Below are 26,346 nucleotides of genomic sequence, written 5' to 3'. Positions count from 1 at the left end.
GGTTGGCCGGGCAATTGAATAATGTCCAAACTGAATTAGGCGCGGCCCAGACGAGACAAATGGACTTATCTGGCTGGCCCGCACACGTGTAACTGTGGCCCTATGTGCAAGCTCTACTATATAGTACCATATATACAGTATTCAGGGGGCGTCCACAGACATCCAAATGCAAACGCGTGCCTCGGAACTAATCGCAGTCAGCCGTCGACATTCGTTAACGCGTTTGCTGTCGTCACTTTTCATGCCCAAAACCCTCTACTTCAGCAACTGCAAAGTGTCTGCGGAATGTATTGCCGCTCGGGGGTAAGCGGTACTTTTATTTGGCATCCGGTTGCTGCTCAAAGTTACATTTACCAAATTTAGTAACCCCTATAATGAGTCTTCCGATATTTGCTAAATGGAATGCACGTGATATTTAATAATTAATTTATTTGTAGATTTTGTACCACATTTTCATGAGAATAATTTAAGCACTTACTGAATATTATGGTAAAAGTAAAGTAAATAATATTATAGAATTCTTAAAATAATTTTTGAAGTTTAATTTATAAATAGGTGCATCAATTGCAAATATATTCGAAAGAATTTACTTTCTATAGGTATTGGTCAGTAAAATAGTTTAAGACGCACTCTTTAAAATACATGTCAACACATATTTACCAAGGCATCTGAGTATTTAAAATTCGCAATTTGGTGACTATGCTGTTATATACACTATATACTTCATTTCACTTGAGGGCGAGTCGTTGCTATCGGCGATGTTACTTATTTGTAGCCACCGACGGGTTAAATCAAAGTGAACAAACTCTGAAAAAATAGGTAATCTGAATGTGTTTTAACACGGCACTCATCTGAGCTTCTTCAAGACGAGCGACTTGCTGGCATGGCCGCCACCTCCGGAGCTCTTGAGGCTCATTACGGCCGTAAAGAGAGCGAAGAAGAAGCCGGCGAGTCCCGTGGTGCCCACGAGCAGAGTGAGTCCGCCGATGAGGACCGGGATGAGGGTGAGGAACTTGAGCTTGTAGGCAATCAGCAGGGGGAAAAAGAGCTTCTGGATCTTCTTCTTCAGCTTCTTGAGCTTGCGGCCCTCGGATTCCGCCGATGCCAGACGTTGAGAGCGACCTTGAAACATCAGCTCCTTTGAAGTTGCACCTGCTGGATGTGCGGCACCTGCTGCTGCTGTTGCTGCTGCTGATACTCCTGCGGCGGCATCCAATTTATTTGAACCCGTCTGATCTGCGATTGGAGGAGCGGAAACACTAGTTAGCCACGTAATTAGATGGTCAGTTGCAGGCGCCCTGAGGTAATGGACGCTTGTCCCTTGCATGACCGCACGGGGTTTGGAAAATAATCAAGAATCAACCAGGAAAGTATGAAAATTTATGAGTACTTAGTCCATAAAAAAAGGTCTAATATTAATGTTCTGGAAAACCCTTAAGTTTGATATGATTAAAATATTTTAGAGAATGCTCTACTCGAGTTTCCAGACTATTTGCTATTCGTTACCAAGCTAGTGGAAGTGCAAAGGAGAAATTTCAACACTGATCTACGAGAAAAAAAAAAAAAATAAATTTAAATTTGAAAATAGTCTTTGAATATGAAAGCTGTTCTGATAAACTATTTAAACTATTCGACAACTATTTATTTTCTATTTTCCTGAATTCGTTAGGAAAATAATTCCATTTGGTTTAGTTCATTTTAAAGTGTGTGCAGTCCAATTTGGGAATACAAATTCGAATAAATCCATGTAAAGTTCCTTATTTTGGACCATATTTAATTAAGTTTTGAGTAGGTTTACCCACCTTCCCCGTCGCTAATCACGCTTCTCAGGGCGTCGCAGAATTCGCTAACTTTCACCAGGGCTCGTTGAAAAGGCGCCAAATAGGATTCAGCATCCCGGAGCGACGCCTGTTCGGCATCTCCTGGTCCCACGGGAAGGATTCTGTTTTCATCATCGTGATTATTATCGTCATCAGCATTAACCGGGGTTGGTTGGGTTAAAGTTACAGCCACCTTGTGAACTTCCGGCTCGACTTCATCCGCTTTCGGCAGCTGGCGTAGGAGTTGGCCCCGCCGCATCTGTTGGCTGATGGCCAGGACATAGCTGGATGGATCGTTGGAAGGATTCGGTTTGTAATTTCCGCCCGGCGATGGGGAGCTCTCGTTATAGCGATGGTTGTAGGCGTAGAAATTGACAGGAAGTCGTTCCGGTTCCTTTCGCCTTTCCCGGATGCCAGTCTGCTCCGGCTGCATGGAACTGGGTGCGGTCGCTTGGAGGATAAGCCAATTGTTGTGCTGAGTGAATGGCTGCCAAGCATTCATCTCCAGCTTTAGCTGCGGGCTCTGGTTGCGGGCGGAAGTAGCACCATTAAAGCGACTAACGCTGCACCTTGCCACCTCCATTCTTATGAGCCCGCAAATGCTGAGCACTAACACCTGTCGCTGCCACATATTTGATTCAATTTTTCTGCTGATTTTTCGGCTGGGCCTAACACACTTAACACACGCACTCGACACGCCGTCAAGAATTGAACTGTGAGGAGGTGAGTGTTCCGAGATCTTTGCAGACCAAATTCTACGGCCATTCGACAATTTATGGCGCTCTTTGGTCGACCGATTTTACGGCCTTTCGCCGAAAAATGCTGTGGCTTTTGCTTGCGGTCAGGCGCCCAGTTGATCCCCCAGCTAGATTTTCACAATCAAGACTTTTACCTGAAACACACGAAGAAAAATGGGGCAGTATAAAATGGGTTCAAATAAAATTGAAATCAAACAACATATTAAGCTATGAGAAACGGGGTATTTTTTGTAACATAATCAACTTCTCATACTTTAAACAGATCAGAAATCGCAGTGAGTCTTTCTTAATTTTATTACTATTAATATTAGTTTATTCGGCATTTTCTTAAGGTAAGATTTGCCTACCTTATGTGTAATTCAAGAAGTGCAAATATTTGATTTATTTTTAAGTATCTGAGTCACTTTTCGGAGTGTACACATGCAGAATGGTAATCCGTCAGGCGTAACCGGATTGGGTGGAGGGAACCGACCACCGGGCACTTCCCAGTTCCCACTTATGTAAATTTTCACTGATGAAGAGCGGGGGTCTCATTGGCGGCAGATCGAAGATTAACGGTCCAAGGAGCACAACACGTGCTTCTGAGCCCATTGAGGCATGTCTTTTTTAATTAGAAAAAAAAATGCTTTAAAAGCGAGTTTCGGAAGTTTTCACTTTTCACCACATTAGTTCCCTGTTGCACCTTCGAATTCACAAGTCCAACTGGTGGCCTTGCACTTGTTGCACTATTCTATATAGGTTTCTGGCCCTGTGAAAGTGTACCCAATGGGTAAATTCGCGTAATTGCAGATCCGTGCGTGCTAATTGTCTCTCTGAACTTGCCACAAGATGCCTGCGGGGCATGCAACTCGCCGTGCGTTTAGTCTTCCCCAAGTGAATGATGGGCACTAAGATGTATTGCTTTCCCTTTTACCAGCTAAAAAGCGTAGAACATGGCCGACTTTTCATCAGTTTTCACATATTTAGCCTTTCTGTAAAGCATACTCTTGGGCTTGCCTTGAACAGACAGTTGCGAGTAAAAAAATCTTGGATTTTGGAAAAGTTGCAAGCGTGAAAACGCAAGAAAAGATAGTAGAACATGGCTATCTTGATTAGGCTCTTAATACTAATCAAGAAAATATATATGTACTTTAAATGGTATTACTACGTTTTAAGTTTCCACGCGTACCATGTTTATATCTGCACATCTAAGTAAATAAACAAGAGGGAACTCTATCGTCGAGTTCCCCGACTATCTGATACCTAGCCCGAATGCAGCCCACATATCGATTCGAGTTTCATTCGGGCTTTGTTTTCCATTATCCGCATTCAGAATGATGTATGAGATTGAATTATGGCACTGAATAAGTGAGAGAGTCTATGTGATAATGGGCGCTTGTGGGCTATTTTGCAGGCGCAAATTGTGACTTAGGCCGGATGGCAATTGAAATGCTTGAGAGAGACTGGAGAGCTTGGACATTAACGGCTAGCCATGATTGATAGTGGACAAAGGACGCCATTTGGATGGCTTAGGAATATAATGGAGAGTGACTGCAGCTTATTTCTTTCATTGTTCGCAGGCGTCCAAAGCCAGTATTTCATTTAAAGTTGCTTGGTTTCCTCATGTATGAGAATGCTGCCAAAAGATGATCAAACGTGTATCGAGCTAAAGACATTTAGAGCATTTCTCTTTTGTTATGGTTTATTTGCATTCGACTGTTTTTTCTGCTGGTGATTATGATGAGCTAACAACTAAGGCAAACAATCTTGCATATTTTTGGCGTTTGGTCCACTGGAATAATATTCTGTATTTCTCAATCACTTCCAAACTTATTTATGCTTTTAAATTTATTTATTTCAATTGATTTAAAGTTGTTGTATCATTTCTAAAAAATCTTTATTAGCACATTTAATTAGTTGTAAGTGTATGTATTAACATTACATAGTCGTAATATTATACATCACATAGCCTTTTAATTATTTTTTCTTTGAAAAATTATTTTATTTTTAAATTATTATTTTGAATTGTAGCCTGTATTCTATTGTGGATTCTTGTTGGCAACCCGGTCAACTTAGCCATAAAACAAGTTGAACGCAAAACTCTTCCTGCGCCCTGTTTTAATGGAATTCATTAATTCTTTTTCGGGAATCTTCCCGGCCATACCGGCTTTTATCAGAGCGCTTCACAAGTGTGTTTGCTTAATGACAACAGAGTCACTATAATGAGTCAAAAGACCTTGTTAATGCAGGGAAGTGAAGCGTGTGCGACATATAGCCGCTCACTATGCCATCTTTGATGGGGTTTGGTTTGGTCAGTCAGGCAGCTTTAAATCCAAAGCAAATTTGGCTTTTGGCATTAGTTCTACTTGTGCTTCTCGAGCGTTTGCAGTCCCCAATGAAAGTAAGTGGTGTCTGAGAAAATGATTCTTAAAAGGATTAAACTCGAACTGATATCCTCCAGGTATTTGTATGTCTTCTGGCTCTGGCAGCCACTCTGGCAACCGCCAACGCGGGTCTCCTCAATCTGCTTAAGGGAGGCGGTGGTGGTGGCGGATACGGTGGTGGCTACGGTGGTGGCTACGGTGGTGGCTATGGAGGCGGTCACGGAGGTGGTGGCTATGGAGGCGAGAGCACGGTGAAGGTCATTAAAGTGATCACCGATTCCGGAGCTGGCGGGGGCTATGGTGGCGGATACGGAGGTGGACACGGTGGAGGCGGCTGGAGCTCTGGCGGCTATGGAGGTGGTTACGGAGGTGGCTATGGAGGTGGTTACGGAGGTGGCTATGGCGGTGGATACGGAGGTGGCAGCACTGTTAAAATAATTAAGGTGATAACCGATTCTGGATCCGGAGGTGGCTGGAACTCCGGCAGCTACGGAGGTAGTTACGGCGGTGGCTACGGTGGTCAGTCCGGATGGTGGAAGACAAAGTGAGCAGATGAACCACTCTCCACTTAGCTATAGTCCGGATATAAACTCGTTTATGTACCTGAAAAAAAAAAACACCCAACATTTCATAGCCAAGAAACCCGAATCTCTTTATTGCCAGTTATTTCCAAATGAGCGAAACTAGTTTAAGATGATCGGCAGACTGCTTGGCGAACTGACAGAGCAAAAGTAAATCTTATTAAAATAAATAAAGAGCGTTTCTTTTCCCCTTGTAGTCCTACCAATACTTATTTCTATTTTTTTTAGATGGTTCTATATTAGTAAGAGACACATTTTTTAATTACCATGATGTTTGTAAGGCAGTATGCTTCGATTATCGTTTTTGGTACAAACTCAAATTTTTAACTTTAATCAGACTTTTAAAACTCGATGTGTTAATTTAAATGAGATGCTCATTTTACCTTCAGAAGAAGCCATTATACTGCACACGCTGAGCTTTAATCGCAGCTATTATATGAATTTTATGGACATAAATTAATTGCAAATTTCCGGTTTTATTGTCTTAGATATATGTATATTTGATAATATGCTGTAACAACAGCTAATTTAATATATTTTATAATATTCCGAGTTCAAAACTGCAAACAGGGAATTTTTATTTTTAAATTTGAATGAAATTAAAAAATATATAAATAAAAGCAAAAACCTTTTGCTATCTTCCAGGGTCAGATTAAAAGGTGCGCACAGTTGCCAAAGTTTTTCAGCATACAAAAATAAATGTCAAATTATAAAGGCTGCAGATTCAGAAAAAATAACATTTTCTTTCCTTATAAGTATTAGTAGTAAAAAAGAAAACAAACCTTAAAATCAAAGGAAAAATTTAATTTTGTGCATATAAGAACAAACGTAACAATTTATTCTTTGAACAAACTAATAAGGTTTCAATATCGAACTCATCCATTTCAATTAAATTCTGGTTTTGCTTCTCTCTTTTCATTTTAAAAAATACATTTTAAAATGCGTCGTTATAGGAGGTGAGACAGTTGTGTAGTAATTTAATCGCCTTTTTGTATAACTTTGTTATGTAAAATGCTGAATCGAATGGCCTTAATAAGCTTTCGGGTAAAAAGTGCAGAAAAACACTGTGACAAGCTGAATCTTTAATTGATGTTGATTTGGCCAACAGCTTAAACTAACTTAACTTACTCCCAACGATTTTCACAAGCAAGCACAATTCATTACTCGAATCAGAACCCCACTAACTGGATGATGATTCATGTTGCGAAATTCATTATTGGTCCTTTTAGAAATTTTCTGATGCGTTCAAATATGATTAAAGTCAAGGGGAAATTCTCGTTCTGGTACTGGCACAAACAAAGTTCCCTCCTTGTGTTCATGGCCTGGAAAATGTTTACACAGTTGAACTGTGGACCAACTTACTTCTTCGCGTACATATCCGTTGCCTTGTGTGTTTGGTGCAGAGCAATAACTGAGGGCTATAAAGTTGCCGAATAAGGGACAAACACCCTGGGACTACTACACTACAAGTGGAATAAATGAAAGCTAGCTGGAAAAGTTTTATTGGAATTTGGCCAAGGCAAGCGGAAGTAGTCACTGGGAAATGGTTACAGGAAGTTTATGATATTGGCCGAGTATCTTTAGTCTGGCCCGCCAACGCCCATTCAACACAAGTGAAACCCTGACCTTCGCTTGGTATCAGTGATTTTATTTGTATACATTTTTTTTTGCTCTTTTCTGTTTTTTGAAAACTTTGCTGCTTACATGCAATTCACACTTAAGGCTGGTAAATAAATAATAAAGTTAAATAAATTATTATACTTAGTGGCTACGTACAGCTAGACAGGCTTGAGTTAATCAAAGTGCGACAGTGGTGTGAGTTGGACTTGGAAACGGGCTACAGAAGCGGAAGTACGACAGGTAATTGAAAATTGCAAGTGCAGTTAGCCATAGGAATTGATGCACAGTGAGTTACAGATACACAGATACACAGATACATAGATACAGGTTAAAAAAGATATAGAGGCCGGGTTCAGCAACAGTAAACGCGGCTGGAAGAACAAAGCAGGACAGAGCGATACATAGAACAAAACGTAATCGATTAAAGCAAATACTAATCATTATAAAAAGTCCGCAGTGCCCAGTGGGAACGCACGTTCTGGGTACATTTTAATCGATGTACCCATAGGTGCCACAGTGCATCGGTAAACCGTTGGAAGTGCATCAAGTCATCATTTCTGCCCCGCAGTGCAAGTGCAAAAAGAGTGTGTATCTAATTACAATCCGTCCGCCGTCCGTGATTTATCCACAAGATAAATGCAGCTATCTAACACTTGGGGTCACTCCTCCTCCTGCCCTTCAGTATCTCTTGATTTCCGTCCTACGACTTGCTCACTTGCGGCACCGCTACCTTCGGATGCAGATGCTGCAGCTGCGGGTGGCTCTGGGCGTGGCCCGCCTGCTCCTGGTGGTGGGCTCGGTAGGCCAGCTCCTGAGCCTCGGTCAGGGATCGACGGTCCCAGCCACCGCCTCCACCGCCACCGCCTCCGGAGGACCAACCACCGCCGCCTCCGCCGCCGCCTCCGGAGGACCAGCCGGAACTGCCGCCTGACGACTTGCCGGACATCAGCTTCTTCAGCCCCATTATGCCCGCTAGGAGCAGGGCGATCTTCGAGATGATCAGTGCCTTGCCTGCCAGTATGTAGAGCGCTCCCATGGCAATCGGAATCATGCCCATCATCTTCATGGCCATGCCCATCATCATCATGCCCATCATCTTCTTCATTTTACCACGACCTGCAAAAGATATGGAGCGTTTATTTGGGATTTCATTTACATTACATATATTTAATTAAAGCAAAAAGCCTTAATAATTTTCTTCAATACTATCAAAGTAGATATTTAGCCAGGGTAAAAAATATTTAATTTTTTAGCTATTCACTCTTCTTAAAGATTTCTCAAAACAATAGTTCGTGTAACCGAATCACACTGAAGATCTTCCAAGATGATATGATAGTTGGATCGCATCCCTGCAAGTTTGGAAAAAACGGTGAAAGTGCCAGCTCAATTAACCAGAGGCTGTATGGGAATATTTTCCCAGGGAAAACTCAGCCGCCTTTGAATGAGGCTCTCTGGCATTCCGATTTTTAGCAACGTGTGTGGCTTTCATTTTGCTGCCTTCATTAGGGACACTGCGGGAGATTTCACTTTCCTGGCTGGCTGGTAAAATTGCATTTCGACATGGCCACGTCCATGGACATGGAAATGGACATAAAAATGGAAATGGAAATGAAAATGAAAATGGAGACTAATGCTGCCCAAAAGATCGTTGATCGGAAAATCATAACCAGCTCTAACGATCAAACAAGTATTAGCCAAAAATGGTTGCCATTGAGAAAGTGTGGGGCAACTTGACTCTAGCTCCTCGCATCGATTAAAAATCTTGATCAATGATTTGAAAGTAAAAGAAAAACTTCATGAGGCGTGAAAGTAAGTTCACTTTTCTTTGAATCGCTTGCATTGCGATCTTGATGTGGATACTGCATAAGTGCTTGTGTCAAATTTGTAATTGACGACAGCCCGCATTCAAAATGGAAATGCCAATGCCAATGCCACAGGCCTCCTAGTCGAGGAGTTGTTTCTCGTGGCCTCGCCGGAGAAACGTGGTCGCCACTTTCATTGCGTTTGACATGGTCATGTCATATAGAAATTGCTTAGTTTTTGCTTTTCGAGCGTCCTACTCTGCCCTTTAGGGGTTTAGATACTTGGTCCTAAAGTTGGGGAGAGAGTATATTAGATTTATCGTTAAGTAATTGCATTTGCATTTTTATTTTGGAATTTAAGTCTGGATTCTTTATGTACAGGAATTTTGATTCATATATGCCTTTAATTTCAATATGATATAGTAAATATTTTAATTTAATTTACCTCGTATTGAATTTATATTTAAATTTATATAGATATAGATATAAATTTATTTATATTGCTAGTTCTTAGCTTCAAAAATTGGAGATTTTGGAATGCATTTAGGCTTGAAAAATAAAACTAGAGCGACTTAGATTCGTGGTACGAAAGCTACACTGCATGCCATGTTTTTCTGCTGTTTTTGGACAACACGAAATTCTGGCATGACATTTTATATTCGACGTTGTCGCCACCGTCTGGCTGATGTCGTTGTTAGGGTTTCTGGGTCAGTTTCGAGTTGCTCTGCGAGTTTTCTCGTGAGCGCGTTATAAAAGAGGCGAATAAAAATAAAAACAATTGCGCATTTTCCCAGAGCCAGTACAATGTGACCTACCGTCCTACCCGCCTTCCTCCGTCTTCCTTCACATTTCTCCACATTTCTCCCGCACTCCGGCCAGCCTACTCACCCTGTTTACATACAATGCAGAATGATAAGCCAGGAAGTGGGCCAGCCAGCGGTTGCTGACGATGCAGTTGCGAATGTCACTGCCAGCTGAGATAAACACACACTTTGGACTACTATCACGGCTCTCTCGGCTCTAATAACCACCTGGAAAATGACGGCGATATGGCCAGAGTCATAGCCAGAGTCAAATTATGTCACTGTTACGCGCAATGAATACTGGGGTATTAGCGGTAACCGCAATTAAACCGCGCGCAGAAAGTGATGATTGGCGCTGTGCGGTGGATCGATTTGTTTACCCAAGAAGTCGTTGGTTAATTGTACGGTAATGTAATGTAATCAATGCCTATTAACCCAGTAGGGTAAAATAAAATACTTGTGTAAATAAACAAAATATGTTGAAAGAGCTTCTGCAGTTTTACAAAGAACATATCTCAAAAAATGTTGCAGTTTCTGCAGTTTCTACAAGTTCTACAGTTTCTGCATGTTATTATTAGATTATTTCTTAACAGTGATAAATTAGTATTCACTAACTATTCCTACACGAAAATCCTTATATGAACAACCAATGTGTTGTATGGGAATATTTTGTCCAGGGAATCTTTTCTTACCTTCCTCTAGTCCGCGTCCAATCTCATCGGATGTGAGCTTGGGGAAGCTGACCTGCAGGGAATGCCCGTTGAAGAAGTAGCTGAGCCGCTCAATCAGCATGTTGGTGAGCTTGGCATCCCGATCGCTTCCGGATCGCGGCAACGAGGACTCCAGCTCGTTCTCGCTTGCGGCCGGAGGACGTGGAGCTGTTTCCAGGCGCACCAGCTTGATGCCATCGGCCACGTTGATGGCGTCGATGGGGGCCAGGCGGTCGATGAATGATATGGCCTTCTTTTTCAGACATGGCACAAATCCGGCCTCGGCGCGGGTGCACTCGTCGTAGACCCGGAGAAGGGTCCGTGCCCCGGCGCTTTGGGATGGGCTGGGACTGGGCTGGGATGGGCTGCTTAGCTGCTCGGTGGCCGCCCCACAACTGCTGGCGAGGAACAACACGCAGAGCAGGCTGATAAGGGCCTGCCAGGGCCACTGCTTAAATATCATTCTAAGGCACTTTTCACTTTTTTTCCCCCGACTAACGACGTCGACAACACTCGCGGCACCTTGCGACAGGTGCTACACACAGTTGGGTGTGGGGGTGGGTTTTTTTGGTTGTTTAGTCCTTCGGTCAGAAATCCTTGTCACCTGGAGTCACTGGGAGCAACTTGCTCTGGCTGCTGGCTCGAATCAAACTGATGCCGAGCCTTGTCGCGCTTTGTTCTTTTATAGACCTTTCTTTCTTTCTTTGCTTTCTGCGCTTGCTCGACGGCCTGATGATCGCAATTTGATTTTCCTCGGCTTCATCGTCGGCGACTGCGGCGACTTCGGGCCCCCAGCTCGTGCTGGCTCTTTTTCCCACTCGGTTTTCCACAGCGGTGGGAAAAAGAGTGCGTCAGTGCTGGTACTGAGTTTTCCACATCCACAAGTAAATTAAGCTTTTAGTGCCGTTTTATCTTTTGTCATATGTGTTTTATTATTTTGTGACCTGGTAATGTGTTGTGTTAGTTTACCTAACTTAACAGCTTCGCTTTTTCGTTAAATTTCAATTTATTTATTTATTACCTATATTATAATTTTATTATTATAAATTACAGTTTGGATACAAAATAGACAGATTGGCATCGCCAGTGCCGCCAAGATCATTGGCAGCAGTACTCCTCAATGAACCAAGGTGCCCAGCAGCGAGGCATTTCCAACGGGTTGCGACTTGTTTTTTCAGCCATAGCTTTCGTGGTTTATGGCCAAACATATTAGTTGCATTAGTGGTTTTTGGTAGGAGTCCGCTTTTTTGGCATTTGACCATTTCTGCAACTGGCTGCCGTTGTCGTTGCCGTTGACACTTTAATTTCAATTTGGCTTTTGGCAGTTTTCGCCATTCAAGAACAAGTTTTGGCCGTAAAGAAAGTCATTGTCAGCTACTAAACGGTGGCCTATGGCCATTTTTTATGTAACGCAAATGGCAGCGAGGGTGTCAATGGGATATTCAGGGCCATTCAGGTGGGCCATCTTATGATTGGTTGGCAAGTAATAGCCCGTGGCCATTGACTAGAAGGGCAAATGTTGTTGAATGTTAAAAGAAAAATGTATTTTCTTATCTTTGCATCTGTATCTGATATAATATGATGCCATACCATCGTTTGGCGCAGGGAAAGAAAAGCTGTGCCGCATTATTGCGCCTTTTTTGCGGCTTGACTACTGCTATAAAGTCAAAACAAAAAGAAGCTTGAGTGAAAATGCATTTTGTAGATTCTTGTTTTTTTGGGCTTTCGCTTAGCGATCTGTTTATGTGGCAGGCGGACATTAAAAGGAGTCTGAGCCGGACCAAGAGGGTCGGAAAGCGATTTTCGACTAATAAAGTGCCAAATTAATGGCCCGCCGGCCACAAACATTTCCCACTAATAGCCAAGCCAGCTACTTGCTGCCCACTTGCCACTGGCCCAGCATTGGGTATCGCTCTGCTCAGCTACCCGCTTTTTTTTCTGGGCCTCTCACTTAAGACATGGATTTCGTCGGCTCCGCCTCTTTTTCACGCCACTTTCACTGCCCACGTCTGTGGAAAGGTACTGAGGGTTTTGCAGGGGCAGTTCATCGATTTCCATTAAGTACTTTTGGGTGCGCATGAGTATTTATTTGCACACAGCTTTGTTTCCGCCCCGGTATCTCATTCGATGAATAATGAAGAACCAAAGCGAATTGGGTTCACTGGCCGCCGGGCAGCCGTTATAAATGTCCCAAAGCAAGCGGAAATTGATGGGATTTTCCCGAGAAGCAGTGAACCTAAAAAGCGGCAGTACTTTAAATTCTGATGAAAATATTGTCATATAAATTGTGTCCATTAATATGTTTGCAATAATATATATAACGGGCGAAATAATATATGAGCAAAAATAATACATTTAGATGATTTGTTAACTAAGACGAAGGGTTTGATATTTTAGGTTTTTGTGAGAAATTCAAAGGCATCCTACGTCGTTCGTTTAAGAAACAAAAAATTGGTTTCCTGAAATTGCTCGCCAGATATTAAAAAAAAAAAAACAAATAAGCTATTGCACATTAAATTTTAAGACCGTTATCACAAAGTTGTGTGATTATTAAATATTCCCATTCCTCTTTGGATCGAATTTAGAATACGTTTTCTCATTGCTGTTGTACATCACGTTTCTCAATGTCAAGAAATGTCTTCCTAACACTACACAAATCGCTTTTCCTCTAAGCATAAACAAATTGAAAATTGTTCGACACGTTTTCATGATCCCCTCGGTTGTGTTCGTTGGACACTTTCGTTTCGAATTCCTTTCCTCGCCTTTCCAAATGCCACTCGCCGTGCAATGTGACTAATGTGCATCATTGTTTGTATTCCATGCTAAGTCGACCTGTCAAAATGTCCATCAAGTCGGGGACATAATGCGAGCCCTGCGGCTTCCCAGCATATGATTTTTATCTTTTTATGCGGGTGCTGCAGCTGCAGCCGAAAACATCCGCGTCCATGGCCCACGAGTAACTGCATCTGCACTTTTCGCAGTACAATGTGCCATGGCAGACACGTATATCCATATCAAACGGAGCTGCGCATGTGCATGTGAAACAATTCCAATTGTCTTCTTCCTCTGCGTGCCAAACACTTACCGTGGGCAAGGCCAGCCGAAGTGCACTTAACAAATTCTGTTAACCTTTTTCTTAATCGAAAAATATTTCAATGATCTATATCAATCTATATCAATAAAGGTATTATTAGTTTCCCTCTTTTTTATAATGACATTATCAGGAGCATTATGCTTTTTTAACCTACATTAAACCACCATAAATGATTATTGGGTTTATTGCAAATTTTCGTTATGATAAAGCATTGTTTTCAGTAGATTTGTGTGCGTAAAACATATTTTTATTAAATTAACAAATAATTGTTTTCATTAAATAATACAAAACATCTTTGAAAGTATTTTTTTAATTTAAAGCTTTTCTCAAATTGTATCATGTTTTTCTTGGGAAATAGTTAAATCTGAGTGTAGCAACTTCGCCTGCTTCCTTTGGCTTGTAGCTACTTTTTGAGTTGACAGCGTCGCCACGCCCTGCACTTTTCCAAGTTGGCCAACAGATTTTTCACAGCTTTTCAGCTTTTCTGTGCCACTTTGCGGTGGGGTCTAAGTCAAATAAAGCAAAAGACAGCCAGCCACAACAACAAAATTGAAAGAGGAATAGCATTTTAATAAACAATAACCGCAGAAATCTAAGAGGCCAGCTGCCTTCGGTTCAGGGAAGTCGTTGCGGCTTAAATGTGTGTGAAATTTCTCGAAGAAAGTATATAAAATTCCAACAACCTACCGCAACGATAAAACCGCCCAAAGAGCGTTCTAAATTCTTGCAATGCGAAAAACTCTGGCGGGTTAAACCTGGGAGGCTACTTAACTTTCGGTTTTATTCGTTTCTTGGCTGTTTTTTTTTTTGGTTTTCGTTAGAACCAGACTTACACTTGGCCCATGCGGACTTTCTATTTCATGCCATGGGGGTTGTATGCCTTCTCAGGTTTTGTGCAATAAAAATTGCAATTTTCTCAACAAAAGAAAGCGAAAAGAAAATGTTTACTGCGCTTAGGTGTGCGTGTGCTTTTTTGTGTTTGCTTGTTAACCATGTCGGCGATGTTTGTGTTGATTTTGGTTTTTATAGCATGTTTTGACGCCGCATTGACTTTAATCAAAGTTAACCGCCTAACGCTAGCACAAATCTCACGCTAATTAACTTTTATATGGGATCAGCGACGACGGGTGCGATAAGCCACCGGCTTTCAACAGCATCACCTGTCCAGTTGGCCAGCCATTTGGACATCCGCTCCGGCACGACAGTCACGAGCCAATTTTTTTGCCTCCGCTGATTTTCATTTAATTTGCGAACATTTTACTTAAGCGTTATGCCCGCCCGGGGACTTAACTTTAACACAACAAATCACCAACATTTTTCACAGTCTTCCATGCCTTGCCAAGTGTCACGTGGTCAGATAGCCAGTTAATGCGAGAAGACGGCATTAATACCACTTTCGTTAGTGTGTTTTCATATGGGCCGTGAGTTGGAAAAGTTGGGTTGTGGAACAGCAGGTATTAGAGGTAACGGGTGTTTTTTTTAGAGGTATAGAACTTTAAGTTGGCATTACTGTTCAAGATGGCGACCGATTTAACAGCTGTCAAGTGATTTATTCTCAGTTTGGTTTGGCAATTCGTCATGCGTGCTTACAAAATCCAACTCGTGCAAGAATTGAAACCAAACGATCATCAAGCAAGGCGTAGATTCGTCGAATGGGCCCAAAACGAGATTGCTGTTGTTCCCGATTTTTCATAAGCCTCCAAGATCTTGTGATTTAACACCGCTAGACTACTTTTTGTGGGGCTATGTAAAGTCATTGGTCTATGCGGATAAGCCACAAACGCTAAACCATTTGGAAGACAACATTCGCCGTGTTATTGCCGATATACGGCCAAATATTGGAAAAAGTCATTGCAAATTGGACGTCCAGATTGGACTACATCCGAGCCAGCCGTGGCGGTCATATGCCAGAAATCATATTTAAAATGTAATGCCACAAGATTATCTTTCATGTCAATAAAATTCATGTCAATCGAATAATCCATCGTTGTTTTATTGCAATTTAAAGTTCTATACCTCTAAAAAAACACCCTATATTAGTATCATAACCACACAAACTCATATCAATTCTCGAAAAATGTTGTGTAATTTTAGTCGAGAACAAGCTTGCTCAAAATTAAAATTAAAATTTAAAATAATTCTCGCTTGTAAAAGGGATATTATTCCTTTTTCGGTCTCATCGATTGCCAGTATAATTACGAGATTCATGCACGAATACACTCGCTTAGACAGCTTTAAATACAGATTTGCAGTGAGTGGAGTTCAGTGGATCGTGGATAAGTATTTTTTCATTACTTCTACCGTTAGTATTTATTATGCGTTGCTTTTCGCTTTCTTTGCCACCTCTCACCCCAGTCAATTGGTGAGTGCGAGGCTTACCGTACAATAAGACCTCGACCACACTAAAGTCCGCCATCCGGAGCCGCAGCCGCTGACCGCTGACCGATGACCAGGGAATCTCGCCACTGGACACTCATGTGTGCGATGCGATGGCAATTAAATTCTCAGGTGTCGCCAATTACAATGCGAAAGTGCGTAATGGTCGAGCTCCCGACCCCAATGAGCCGGCTTTAATTGAAACCATCAAATCGCAGCGACCGACTGCTGTCAATTAAGGAGTCAAGTTCGAGTGGGCCCTAAGCCGCTGAACCGTGAAAGTTTCGTCTAATCGAAAAGGGTATAATAAAATACAAGCAGTACAGCGCAGATATATGTAGCCTTGCCAAGCTGCAAAACTCAGATACAAGCGGTGGGCTTTAAATATATATGTACATATCTCGATCTCACTCGACATGTTTACATGCACCAAACTGTGCAGTGAACTCTGGAGCGGAGGTAAAGGTTGCTGGAAAAGCAACTATTCATTCCTTGGCCAGTATTTTCACCGTCCCAGCTTCCGAAGCTTTCACTTTTTCGGCCGTTGTCACGTTCGCCTGCCGCTCAATTTATCATCATCCATGGCCATGATGGTCATGATGGCCATGCAGGCCGTTGAACCGGAGTCAAAAGGCGTTTTTGTGGCAAAAAGGTACGCCTGGCAAGGGGTTAAGCCTGGTCATTTGTTGGGGGCACCGCAATGAAAAAATGGAAAAAACGAATTTGGACATCCCTTTTGACCCACCCTAAAACAGTATTCAAATTGTGATTTATTTGCGCAAATTCCTCAAGTGAGATTTGCATCCAGGATTAAGTATACGCTTCGAGCGCCGTTTGTCTGAGGCTAGAAATTATAATAATGCGCACAATGAAATGAAATTTTGTTTTGGCCAACGGAGTGTCATGGCTCAAAGTCATCGCCCGTGGCCCGGTTTTTGTCGACGGCATTGGCAATGACAACGACACTGCCGAAGCATTAAATTCACCTAAAATGTGGCCAAACTAAACGAAATTGCGAAATGCGCAAGTGCTTAATGCGATGTGGCTGCTTTTGGGGATGTCTGTAAAATCACTTGACTCGCACAGCACTTTCTTCACCGGCTACGTCAGAGTGGTTATTGTGGCCTGTTGAATGCCAGCTTGATTGATGAGCATATTTCGACTTTTCCAGCCGCAATCGTCAATGCCACGATGCCTAGCCTTCTTCTTTGGCATTTAACATCACTGTGAACTCTGCTTTGCCACTTTTCCTTCTTTGGGACTCCTTCGTCGGGCCTTGAATTTCACCGCAAATATGCACTGCCAAATTACCGAAACACTGCTGGAAAACACAGGAACAATATGTAATTAAGCCTGCAGCAAAGCTTGTTACTTTTTCAGATCCCTAAGAACATTGCTTAAATATTCTACAAGACGGTGTTACACAGGATATCGAATTACGCAAAGAATACATCAGAGCACAAATATGCGGAAAAATGAGATTGATAGGTGACATGCTATTTTTAGACTGACAATTTCGGAAGTGCACAAAGGAAAAATTATGATTGACTTAAAAAATTGATAAACTTAAGAGACTTGCTCTGGTTAATTAAAACTCTTAATATTTGACTGTCAACAACTGTGCTTTACCATTTTTTCTCATTAAACAATTTACTGTGTCAACTTGGGAACCGAATATAGGAAACCACAAATAAATGTCTAGTTTTAACGGATAAACTTCTCTTTATAATAGATTCAAGTTGGACACCTTTTTTTTCTGTGCCTGAAAGCGACGACAGGCCTAGACGCCGCGTTTTTGTGAATAATTTCGCTGGCAAACAAATGAAAAGCGGCATTTTCAAGGGAGTTCCTTGTTGCGGGCCGCAGGGCGAATGAAATTGAAATTCGCCACAGAATTTTTTTTTCCCGCCTAGTAGGAGACGTGCCAGCGAATTATTAGACACAAAATTGAATTGACTTCGAGTTCTGACGCGGGATGAGGGCAAGTGAAATGGTCTTGTGTAGGGCCAAAACAAACAAACAAACAAACAGACGTACAATTTGAGGCAAGAGCTCTGGACAAGCGGATAATAAATTCATCAAGACAGCAGGCAGTCAGTTGGTCCGATCGGATCCGATAGTCACGGTCCGGCTTTCCACGCTGTGGCAACTGCGGTGCAGTTCATCAGTTGTTGGAGGTCAGAGTGAAACGTAATTGGCCCGCGGCACTTAATTTGATTGAGGAGAGGAAGCCGGAGTTGCAAGTTGCGAGTTGCTAGTTGCGACCTGCAAGTTGCCGCTGCCCAACCTGTGCCCACATCTTCGGCTTGGTTACTTTTCTTGGCGGGGGCGAGCTTCGAAGTCAGCACAGAGTGAAAGTGAAAATCCAGCGGCGGAAAACCACAGCTTTTCTTTTATGCAATTGTTTTGGTGGCGAAAAGGTTCCCAGCCAAATGGCTACAGAATTGTGTATTCTGCCTTATTCAGTTGAAATCGAACGCAGAGACAAAGGCCAAATAAATCGCTCGGGACTGGGGAAAAGCATCGTGAAGATCTTGGCCAAGTTTGTTGCTGTAGCTGTTCGTCTCTGAACAGAGGGAAAAATACCTTTCAAAAATAAAATACAAATTGGCAAGTCTTATTTAATTTTTCAACCAAATTAGCACATTTTAATTTCTTACTTAACAACAACCATAATACAAAGCTGAATAAAAAATTATTCGAACCGCCTTTTAGAATTTAGATTTGCCAACAAAATTTACGAGATAATATTTCTGCGAGCTTATGATAATGGTGATGACAATAATGATTTGAATTGGCTGTACCTTAAATGTGCATGTACGACTAATTTTATAAATCATCCAATCCTGAACGTTTTAATTTGTGCACAGCTTTACTTAGCGCTTGGTTTAAAAAGTATTTTCTCTCGGTGTACGCAAGAAATTGGCTTCGATCACTAAGCGGTCGGTTGTTTGCTCGCTGTTAACACAAAACGCCAATTACTGCAAATTGTGGGCTGCTGGAGTTTTCGGCTTATTAGCAGTGGATAGTCCGTCGAAAGTCGGTTTGCGTGTGAAGCAAATGTGTATCATCATAAATTATCGCCGACGGATTATGCAGCGGCAAGTGTTTTCCATATTTTCATACACATTCGCAGAATGCAGTGTTTGTCCTCCGGCTGGCTATGTAGAACAAGCCGAAACTTATGCATAGCTATGCACTTTCCCGCTGGAAAATTAAAAACAAAAAAAAACACTTTTTGAGTCCGACGATCCGCAACGTGTTTCGGAGCGATAAAATTGCAAATCCCATCATTAGATGTTCGTCAGCGCAGCTTTTTTAATTAATATTTCATAAATAAGTAGCACTGAGCATAAATTATGCATGAGCGCCGCGGAGGTGTTCCTCCGTTTGTTGCTTCAGTTGCTACACTTTGCGAAATTCACCGGCTAAACTTTCGGCTTTCTTCCTCATCCTGAAAGTATGCCTTAAGCTGGCTTTGTTGCCGACAGAAAAGCTACCTTGTTTTCTTCGGATAAAGTTGGACTTAGAGCCTGCAGTTGGCTTGTGTTGCACATTTTGCAATCGCCTATACTTTTTAATCTTCCCACATGGTTTAGGACAACATTTCACTTAGTTTCAAGCAAAAAGGATTAAAATTATACTGCACAGTGGCGGCAATCGAGCAAAGGACTTTTTACTCGACCAGAAGTTATTTACTCGTTACTCATTGAGATTCATTGAAAAGAATCTAACAGGCAAAAAAAAAAAGCGTTTTCGACCCCATAAAGTATATATATTCTCAACTATCTCTTGTTTTAAAGTCCAATTAAACAATTAATTTAAATTTGTATTACGTTTTCCACCTGGCACATTTCTAGCAATTTGTAGTTTATTCCATTTTTAACTTATTAAGGTTGTGCCTAAGTCTAATCTATTAAATATTGATATGCATATAAAATTATAAAATTACGGTTTTAGAACTATTAGGTGGTAATTAAGGCTTTTGATGAGCAACTAGCAAATTCGATTCAGAACCAATCTTTCCATCTATATATCCTTCGCGGCACTCTAATTTCATGCTTTCTTCCAGCAAATTAGTTCATTACAACTCGAACAGGAATAATTCCGAGCCGGCAGCACTTTCATTATTTTCCTGCTGCTGGCGACACATCTGTCTGCGATTCTATAATTTTCCACCCAATCAGCATTCATTTCGGTTTCGATGCGCTCGCCTAATAAATATGTATACCCAAATCTTTGCGTGTGCAATCGAAAGCACAAGACTGGAGAGAATCTCAGCTCTAGCTTTGGTTTCACAGCTTGTGCCGATGAAAGTGGGCGGCGGATCTGGTGTAAAGTTTTATTAAGCCGGGCCACCGATATAAAGACTGCAATAATTGCCCAGATCTGCTAATTACGGCAATGAGCAATGAAATTGGCCCCCTGAATCCAGCCTGCCGGTTGCACTAAATCTGCAGCGAAGCTTTGCTTTAGTGCTTTAGCTTGCAGGCAGTTGCCAGCTGCCGCATGCACTCATCATGCATACTACGCTCTGAATAGCCAACAGCTATTATTGCACTGGGAGAAAACCACAGGAAGTGATGAAAAAGTTTTAAAAATTGGCCAAAAATAAGAGGCAAGGACCCGACTATCAGATACTCACTTACGCCATCTAGACGCGTTTGCAATTACTGCAACGACTCTGATATAATTGACTTAAACAAATTCTTTAAATTATCGAATCAATTCTCCACTTTAATAAATATTTTTATTATTAACATTCATTGCCTATTTTAAGCAAATTATAATATGTACATAATTTCTTTCAATTTAAAGATCTTTTCAATTGGAAATTAGAACATTTTCGAAAACGATCATTTTAACGGCCTGTATGCCACTTTTTTTAAATTAATTGAATATTTTTATAAAGTCCCCACTTCTTTCAGTGTTGGCAGCAAAAGAAACCCGACTGCAACGCTACCTGGCTAATTGTGGCAAGGTAAAGTGTATAAATTTGGCGGACAAACTGGCGCACAAGATCAGTTGGCCTAGAGATATCCCAGCAGCTGGAGCAAACGGCATAGAGGGAACTACGAGTGTGAGATCACAAGGATTGGATATACGCACAGGATGGAATCGCGTCTGGGTCTTCTTATCGCCCTGCTGCTGGCGGCCTTTCAGGCCAGGGCCATGGAAGCCCAGCCGAACTTTAGTCAGAACTCCACTGAGAGCGGACTGCTGCGAACAGTGCGTCATATCTATGGACAGTGTTCGGATAGCGAGGACATTTTCTGGTGCTGCAAGGTGCAGGGAGTTCGTCTCCTGGGTCGGGCTCTGAAGGTGCCGCAACTGGGGATCGTGGATGGTGTTAGTTTGGTGCGGCGTGAGTCCTTTAACCAGGACACGCGGAGTGGGCGCTCCAGCCTGCTCGAGAGCCAGCTCAGCAATCGCGATCTCGAGCACATGTCGGGGAAAAGTCTGGATGCACTGCTGCTGGAGCGGTTTCTCAGCTTTGTCCACAGTCATCAGCTGCAGGTGAACCTACCACGGTTGCTGCGGTTTGGCGAGCGGAATGGCCAGGATTGGCTGCAGCACCTGATCGCCTACTTTCTGCCATCCAGCGAGAGCGAGGGACGCAAAAAGAAGGATGACAAAAAGTATCTGGGACCCTTCATTGCCGCCGTTCTGCTAAAGACCGCAATACTTAAGATGGCATACCACTCGATCGCCATTGTGGCGGGAAAGGCGTTGATTGTGGGCAAGATAGCGCTGATCATCAGTGCTATAATCGGGCTGAAAAAACTGGTGGGTCACGACGGCGGCGAGAAGACCACCTACGAGATCGTCAAGCATCCGCAGGTGCAACAGAGCCACACATACTCGTCCAGTCACCAGGGTGAGTACGATACTGGTGGCCATGACGGAGGATCCTACCACCGCAGCATCGACGACGAGATGATGATGCAGGACAAGGCTTACCAGGCCTGGATGCCCCACGTGGCCGCATCCGCTTCGCCCGCCGCCAAGGGATCCCGATAAGGGGGCCACGGAGTTCTTTCCGGGGTCAGCAGCTCTACTACCAAAGATCTAATGATTCCACACAGCCCCACTTAGTCCAATCTATATGAATTTGTATTTACACTCGACAGCCCTCCAGTTTAAGTTTAGTTATCGTAGTTATTATGTTATCAAAGAGCGAGCATTAAAAAGAAATGACATTTAATTTCGTTGGTTTTTATTTTCGGTTAAGGGTGAAACCAAAATTTTTTTGGATTTTCCAACCTGTAAGCGTTTTGATAATTTGTTGTATGGAGTTTGAGCTTTACATCTAAATGAAGCCCCGAGTCGATGTTGTGGCCTCTGGACGTGGGTGCTCTGGGTAAATCGTCGCCTGATGCAGGCGGCGCTTCAGTGGCTCCATCTGGTAGGCCTGGTAGTACTCCATATGGCTGTCCAGCGGTGGTTCCTCCACCTGCTCCAACTGCGAGTATGTGTCGTGGGTGGGCATGCTGCGGTGCCAGCCGCTCTCGTGGCTGGAATGGACCACTACATGCTCTGTGGCACCTCCTCCTCCTCCACTACCACTGTGTCCAGTCGAACCCTTTTTTAGACTGCCCTGCGGAGAGAAGCGTAGCGCCAACAATTTGGACAGAACTGTTCCAGGGGCAGATTCAACTCACCAGCAGCGAAATGACCAAGGCGATCTTGGCCATAATGAAGGCCGAGCCGGCGATGAGGATGACCTTGCCTAGGAACATTTGGGCCAGAGTGGCCATCATGATCATGCCGCCCATCATCGCCATGTTCTTGTCTTTGTCCTTCTTTTTGCGACCTGTTTTTTTGGAGCATTTTTTATTTTTCTTTTTATACTTGTCTTTTTTCTTCTTTTTTTTCTTTGATTTTTTCTTTTTCTTGGGCTTTTTCTTCTTAGACTTTTTCTTTTTCTTAGACTTTTTCTTAGACTTTTTCTTTTGCTTATCTTTATCGTAGGATGTTGCATGCACTTCGAAACTACCAAATCCTTCTATTAACTTATCGACTTTATCATCTACGCTCGCATAAGTACCTTGATCGAGACCCAGCTCGCTGCCAAAGTCATCGATGGCATTGGAAATGGTCAACTGCCGAGGCAGCTGAAGACGTAGGACTCTTCCCTGGACCAGCTCCAATAGTTTCCCGGGTAAACCAATATCCATACGCCTCGTCTCCGACTTGCTGAACCCAGCCTGTGGTTCGATGCTTAGGTAATCGGTGATCTGCCAGGTTGTGTTATCCCTGGTGGCACCATCCAGCAATCGCTCGCTCTCGGATCCTAGACACTGCCAAGAATCCAAGCCACCCATGCAGTGGGCTATAATTCGGCCTAGACTTCTGGGATTCCATGAGGAATTGGATGTTTCTGCTGAAGTTTCATTTCCTTTGTGACTTAATGACAGAACTGAACTAGCAAGCATAATGCACTGCAATAAACAGACGCGCCACATATTTATATACTATGAAACTAATGAAACCTCTTTGAGCGCTTCTTGGACCACAAATAACCCAGACAATGGCTCTGCACTGTTACTTATACTGCCTCGATCATTTTTGGGGGTAGCAATTAAAGGGCTTGTCAAAGCACGAAAATGCTCTCTTGATAGAAATCAAATAGAAATGCTTTCGGATGTTTGCTCGCTGAACCTTGATATAACGAAAACTGAAACTCGAATTTTTGTTAAGTTACCTTTCGTTTTTGGAAAGCTCTCATTACATTGTGCTAATTACAGTTTAGATGCACTAGGAAATATATATGTACATATATCTAAATGATCATTAAAATATCTTATTCTTCTGAAAAATCTTTCGGACTTCAAAGCGAACGGTTGCGGTTTTTTTTTTAGCTCTGAATTTATGTTTGCTTTTGACAAATCCAGCGGTGGATTTTAATCAATTGGTCAATAAATATTTAAGCTTATTATTTATTTAACTCTATTCGCTTCGCGAGTGAATCCTCTTAATTTGTGCACTATTTCAAACAAAATTATTAAACCTTTAATTTTTTATCTTTTTTATATTTACTCTCTTTTTTGTATGAGCGCTCTCGCTCTCCCAAACAAAATTCAAAGTTCTCGCTTACAAGTTTTAATTGCGTGTCTTTGTACAGTGGTACGAATCGTAAACCCATGGACATAAATGTTGACTGCTTGCAAAACAAATGCCGTCAGGTAATAAAGCTGCCACGCCCACCCTAACGCCTACAAACCGCCCACAACACGCCCACACTTTTGAAAAATGTGTTTATATTTTTTTACATTTTTGTTCGTTTTTTAAATTTTTTATTGACTTGCCAAAAATTATTTTGCCACGCCCACTTTAACGTCAAGTCCCATGTTTTCTAAATACATATAAAATAAATTTGCATCGTACCGTTATTAAACTCGTCAAGCTAATCATAATTTTTAGTGGGTAACCAAGCGTTTAAAAATGAAATAGTAAATACTTTGTGAAACTTATTACTTTGACGCGAATATTTATTTAAAAATATTGAGTTAATTAATAGTCCACATTAAATATATAGTATAAAATTAAGGTAGCTCCTCTGTGAGGATAGTTTCTTAAGGATAATCATATTTTATGTACACAGAAAGAACGATTTTAAATACCCTACACATCGCCCCTTGACTTTCGAATACAAAAATGGTACATTTCGTGCAGTGTAAACTTCTTGGCCTATAGCGATCTCACGTCCACCGCCTGCCAGCCCTCCATTCGGTGGGGATCCTGGAAGTTTCTCAACAGGATTTCGCCTTCCTGCTCCACACTGGCTGCCAATAGCTTGTTACTTGGCCTGCTTTGGTTTTCAAAGTCATAAAAGCGGTCTGGAGTGGTTGGTTTGGGGTTGACTAGAGGTGCTTGGCCTGGCGTTTCCGCCATTCGAGGCTGCTCGAATCTTACTTTTCGCTCACTACGACGATATGGGGATGTTTCGTGCACATCGTACTGGTGGTGGAACTCATCTTGGCCTTGGCCAAATACTGTAGTCTTTCCGGGAAAGTGACCGATGGGTCGGTGGCCGTTAAAACCACCGAAACCAAAGTTCGCACCGCTAAAGCTGGCGCCTCCAAAACCACCTAAGCCTCCCAGTCCACCCACTATTCCACCCAGTCCCAAGAAGCTGCTCACATATATGGCCAGCTTTACCAAAAATAATGACTTCTTGAGCAGCAGACATATGCCAGCAAATATCAAGGGTACTAGAGCGACCAGATTGAATTTTAAGCCCAGGAGAAAGGGAAGCAAATACTGCTTGGCCAAGACGCGTCCTGAAAATACAATTATAAATATTTGTTAAAGAAACTTTCAGTATTGACCAGATTTTAATGATCTTAATATGTCTAATGTTTTTGGCTGGCATACGTGCTTCTATTAAAACAACATAAAGAATAGTGCTTATACTTGAATGAATGTTCTGAACACTTTGTGAAATACATTCTTTTTCAGTTAAATTTTCAAATTTGGTTACATGTGATTACAAGTAGTTAAGAGATATACATCTTCCTTTTAAGCTACAAAAAAAAAGCTACACTGCAGCTATAGCTGATACACATCCTGTTGTAATCAATAAGTAATCAAATATCTAATTGGTTCCCATTCAGTGGAATCTTACCAGTGGAGGGATCCTCGAATCCAAATTGTCGCTCTCCCTGCGTCGCTCCATCGAGGACGAACTCGGCCACACTATTCGCATCCGCAGTGGGACCAATTTTGAACATAAGTCCGGGATAAAGGCCATCCATATGCCACTCCATACTTCGTTGACCCATCACTGCGCCGGCATTCTCCAGGATACCACGGAAGTCCACTGGATCCGTGTCGAGCACATTTGACAGAGATCTGACTGCAGCTGTTTCACTTTTCACAGTCACAAAATCCTCCACGAATTTTACGTTATCGGTCTCATCCAATCTCTGGATGAAGTTCAGAGCCGATTTTCCCAGACATTCACTAATCTTAGGTTTTTGGGATGCACGAACACACTGCTTGAACTCCGAGCTCATGCCGGAAAAGTCACTGCCAAGCACTTGGTGGAAACTAAACAGAAGCAAAACGATATCCAGTGGCGACATAATGGTCGAGTGTTTGGATCTCAACTGAGCCCGCTGGTCAACTGACCCTTGGTTTTTATATCCGCCACATCTTGTTATACAATAATCAACTGGTCTTTTGGCCAAATCTGCTCCCATTCAGTTAACGCGCTGTTATTTTGCACATGGCCCAATAACGGAAATTGTTGTACATCAACGCCAAACAGTGGGTCTTCGTCTTGGCCCGCTTCTTATTTAAGCCGGCATGGTCATGGTCAGTGCACACGACCCAAAGCAGCGTCGACTTGTGGCCAATTTTTCGCACATCTCGGCCATTATGTAAGCGGTTATTGTATTTCCACAGGAATTATGA

General features: G+C 42.3%; 6 protein-coding genes across 7 annotated transcripts; 2 read left to right on the top strand and 4 right to left on the bottom strand.

The window, feature by feature from the left end:
- Window positions 1-671: 671 nt before the first annotated feature.
- On the bottom strand, window positions 672-2,403 carry LOC120452585. The gene is made up of 2 exons (XM_039636874.1): window positions 1,803-2,403; window positions 672-1,236 (listed from the first exon to the last, which is right to left on the bottom strand). The coding sequence occupies exons 1-2, from the start codon at window positions 2,401-2,403 to the stop codon at window positions 848-850; spliced, it is 990 nt and encodes a 329-aa protein (XP_039492808.1). The 3' UTR covers window positions 672-847.
- Window positions 2,404-4,898: 2,495 nt separating this feature from the next.
- On the top strand, window positions 4,899-5,719 carry LOC120452750 (holotricin-3). Its single transcript, XM_039637125.1, has 2 exons — window positions 4,899-4,958; window positions 5,019-5,719. The coding sequence occupies exons 1-2, from the start codon at window positions 4,953-4,955 to the stop codon at window positions 5,487-5,489; spliced, it is 477 nt and encodes a 158-aa protein (XP_039493059.1). The 5' UTR covers window positions 4,899-4,952; the 3' UTR covers window positions 5,490-5,719.
- A 1,534-nt stretch (window positions 5,720-7,253) lies between these two features.
- Window positions 7,254-11,011, bottom strand: LOC120452552. The gene is made up of 2 exons (XM_039636825.1): window positions 10,440-11,011; window positions 7,254-8,258 (listed from the first exon to the last, which is right to left on the bottom strand). The coding sequence occupies exons 1-2, from the start codon at window positions 10,918-10,920 to the stop codon at window positions 7,843-7,845; spliced, it is 897 nt and encodes a 298-aa protein (XP_039492759.1). The 5' UTR covers window positions 10,921-11,011; the 3' UTR covers window positions 7,254-7,842.
- A 10,028-nt stretch (window positions 11,012-21,039) lies between these two features.
- LOC120453275 lies at window positions 21,040-22,048 on the top strand. Its single transcript, XM_039637903.1, has one exon. It carries the CDS (start codon window positions 21,040-21,042, stop codon window positions 21,946-21,948), a length of 909 nt encoding a protein of 302 aa, XP_039493837.1. The 3' UTR covers window positions 21,949-22,048.
- Window positions 22,049-22,237: 189 nt separating this feature from the next.
- LOC120452834 lies at window positions 22,238-23,393 on the bottom strand. 2 transcript variants are annotated; one of them, XM_039637260.1, is made up of 2 exons: window positions 22,590-23,393; window positions 22,238-22,525 (listed from the first exon to the last, which is right to left on the bottom strand). In XM_039637260.1, the coding sequence occupies exons 1-2, from the start codon at window positions 23,391-23,393 to the stop codon at window positions 22,238-22,240; spliced, it is 1,092 nt and encodes a 363-aa protein (XP_039493194.1). The 2 variants fall into 2 exon arrangements, with proteins under 2 accessions (XP_039493194.1, XP_039493195.1); XM_039637261.1 differs by having other exon boundaries at window positions 22,394-22,520.
- A 1,225-nt stretch (window positions 23,394-24,618) lies between these two features.
- LOC120452835 lies at window positions 24,619-26,015 on the bottom strand. The gene is made up of 2 exons (XM_039637262.1): window positions 25,556-26,015; window positions 24,619-25,211 (listed from the first exon to the last, which is right to left on the bottom strand). Exons 1-2 carry the CDS (start codon window positions 26,013-26,015, stop codon window positions 24,619-24,621), a joined length of 1,053 nt encoding a protein of 350 aa, XP_039493196.1.
- Between the last annotated feature and the right edge of the window lie 331 nt (window positions 26,016-26,346).

This window comes from Drosophila santomea, chromosome 3R, assembly GCF_016746245.2.
Source record: "Drosophila santomea strain STO CAGO 1482 chromosome 3R, Prin_Dsan_1.1, whole genome shotgun sequence".
NCBI lineage: Eukaryota > Metazoa > Arthropoda > Insecta > Diptera > Drosophilidae > Drosophila > Drosophila santomea.
This window is presented reverse-complemented; position numbering and strand designations above follow the sequence as displayed.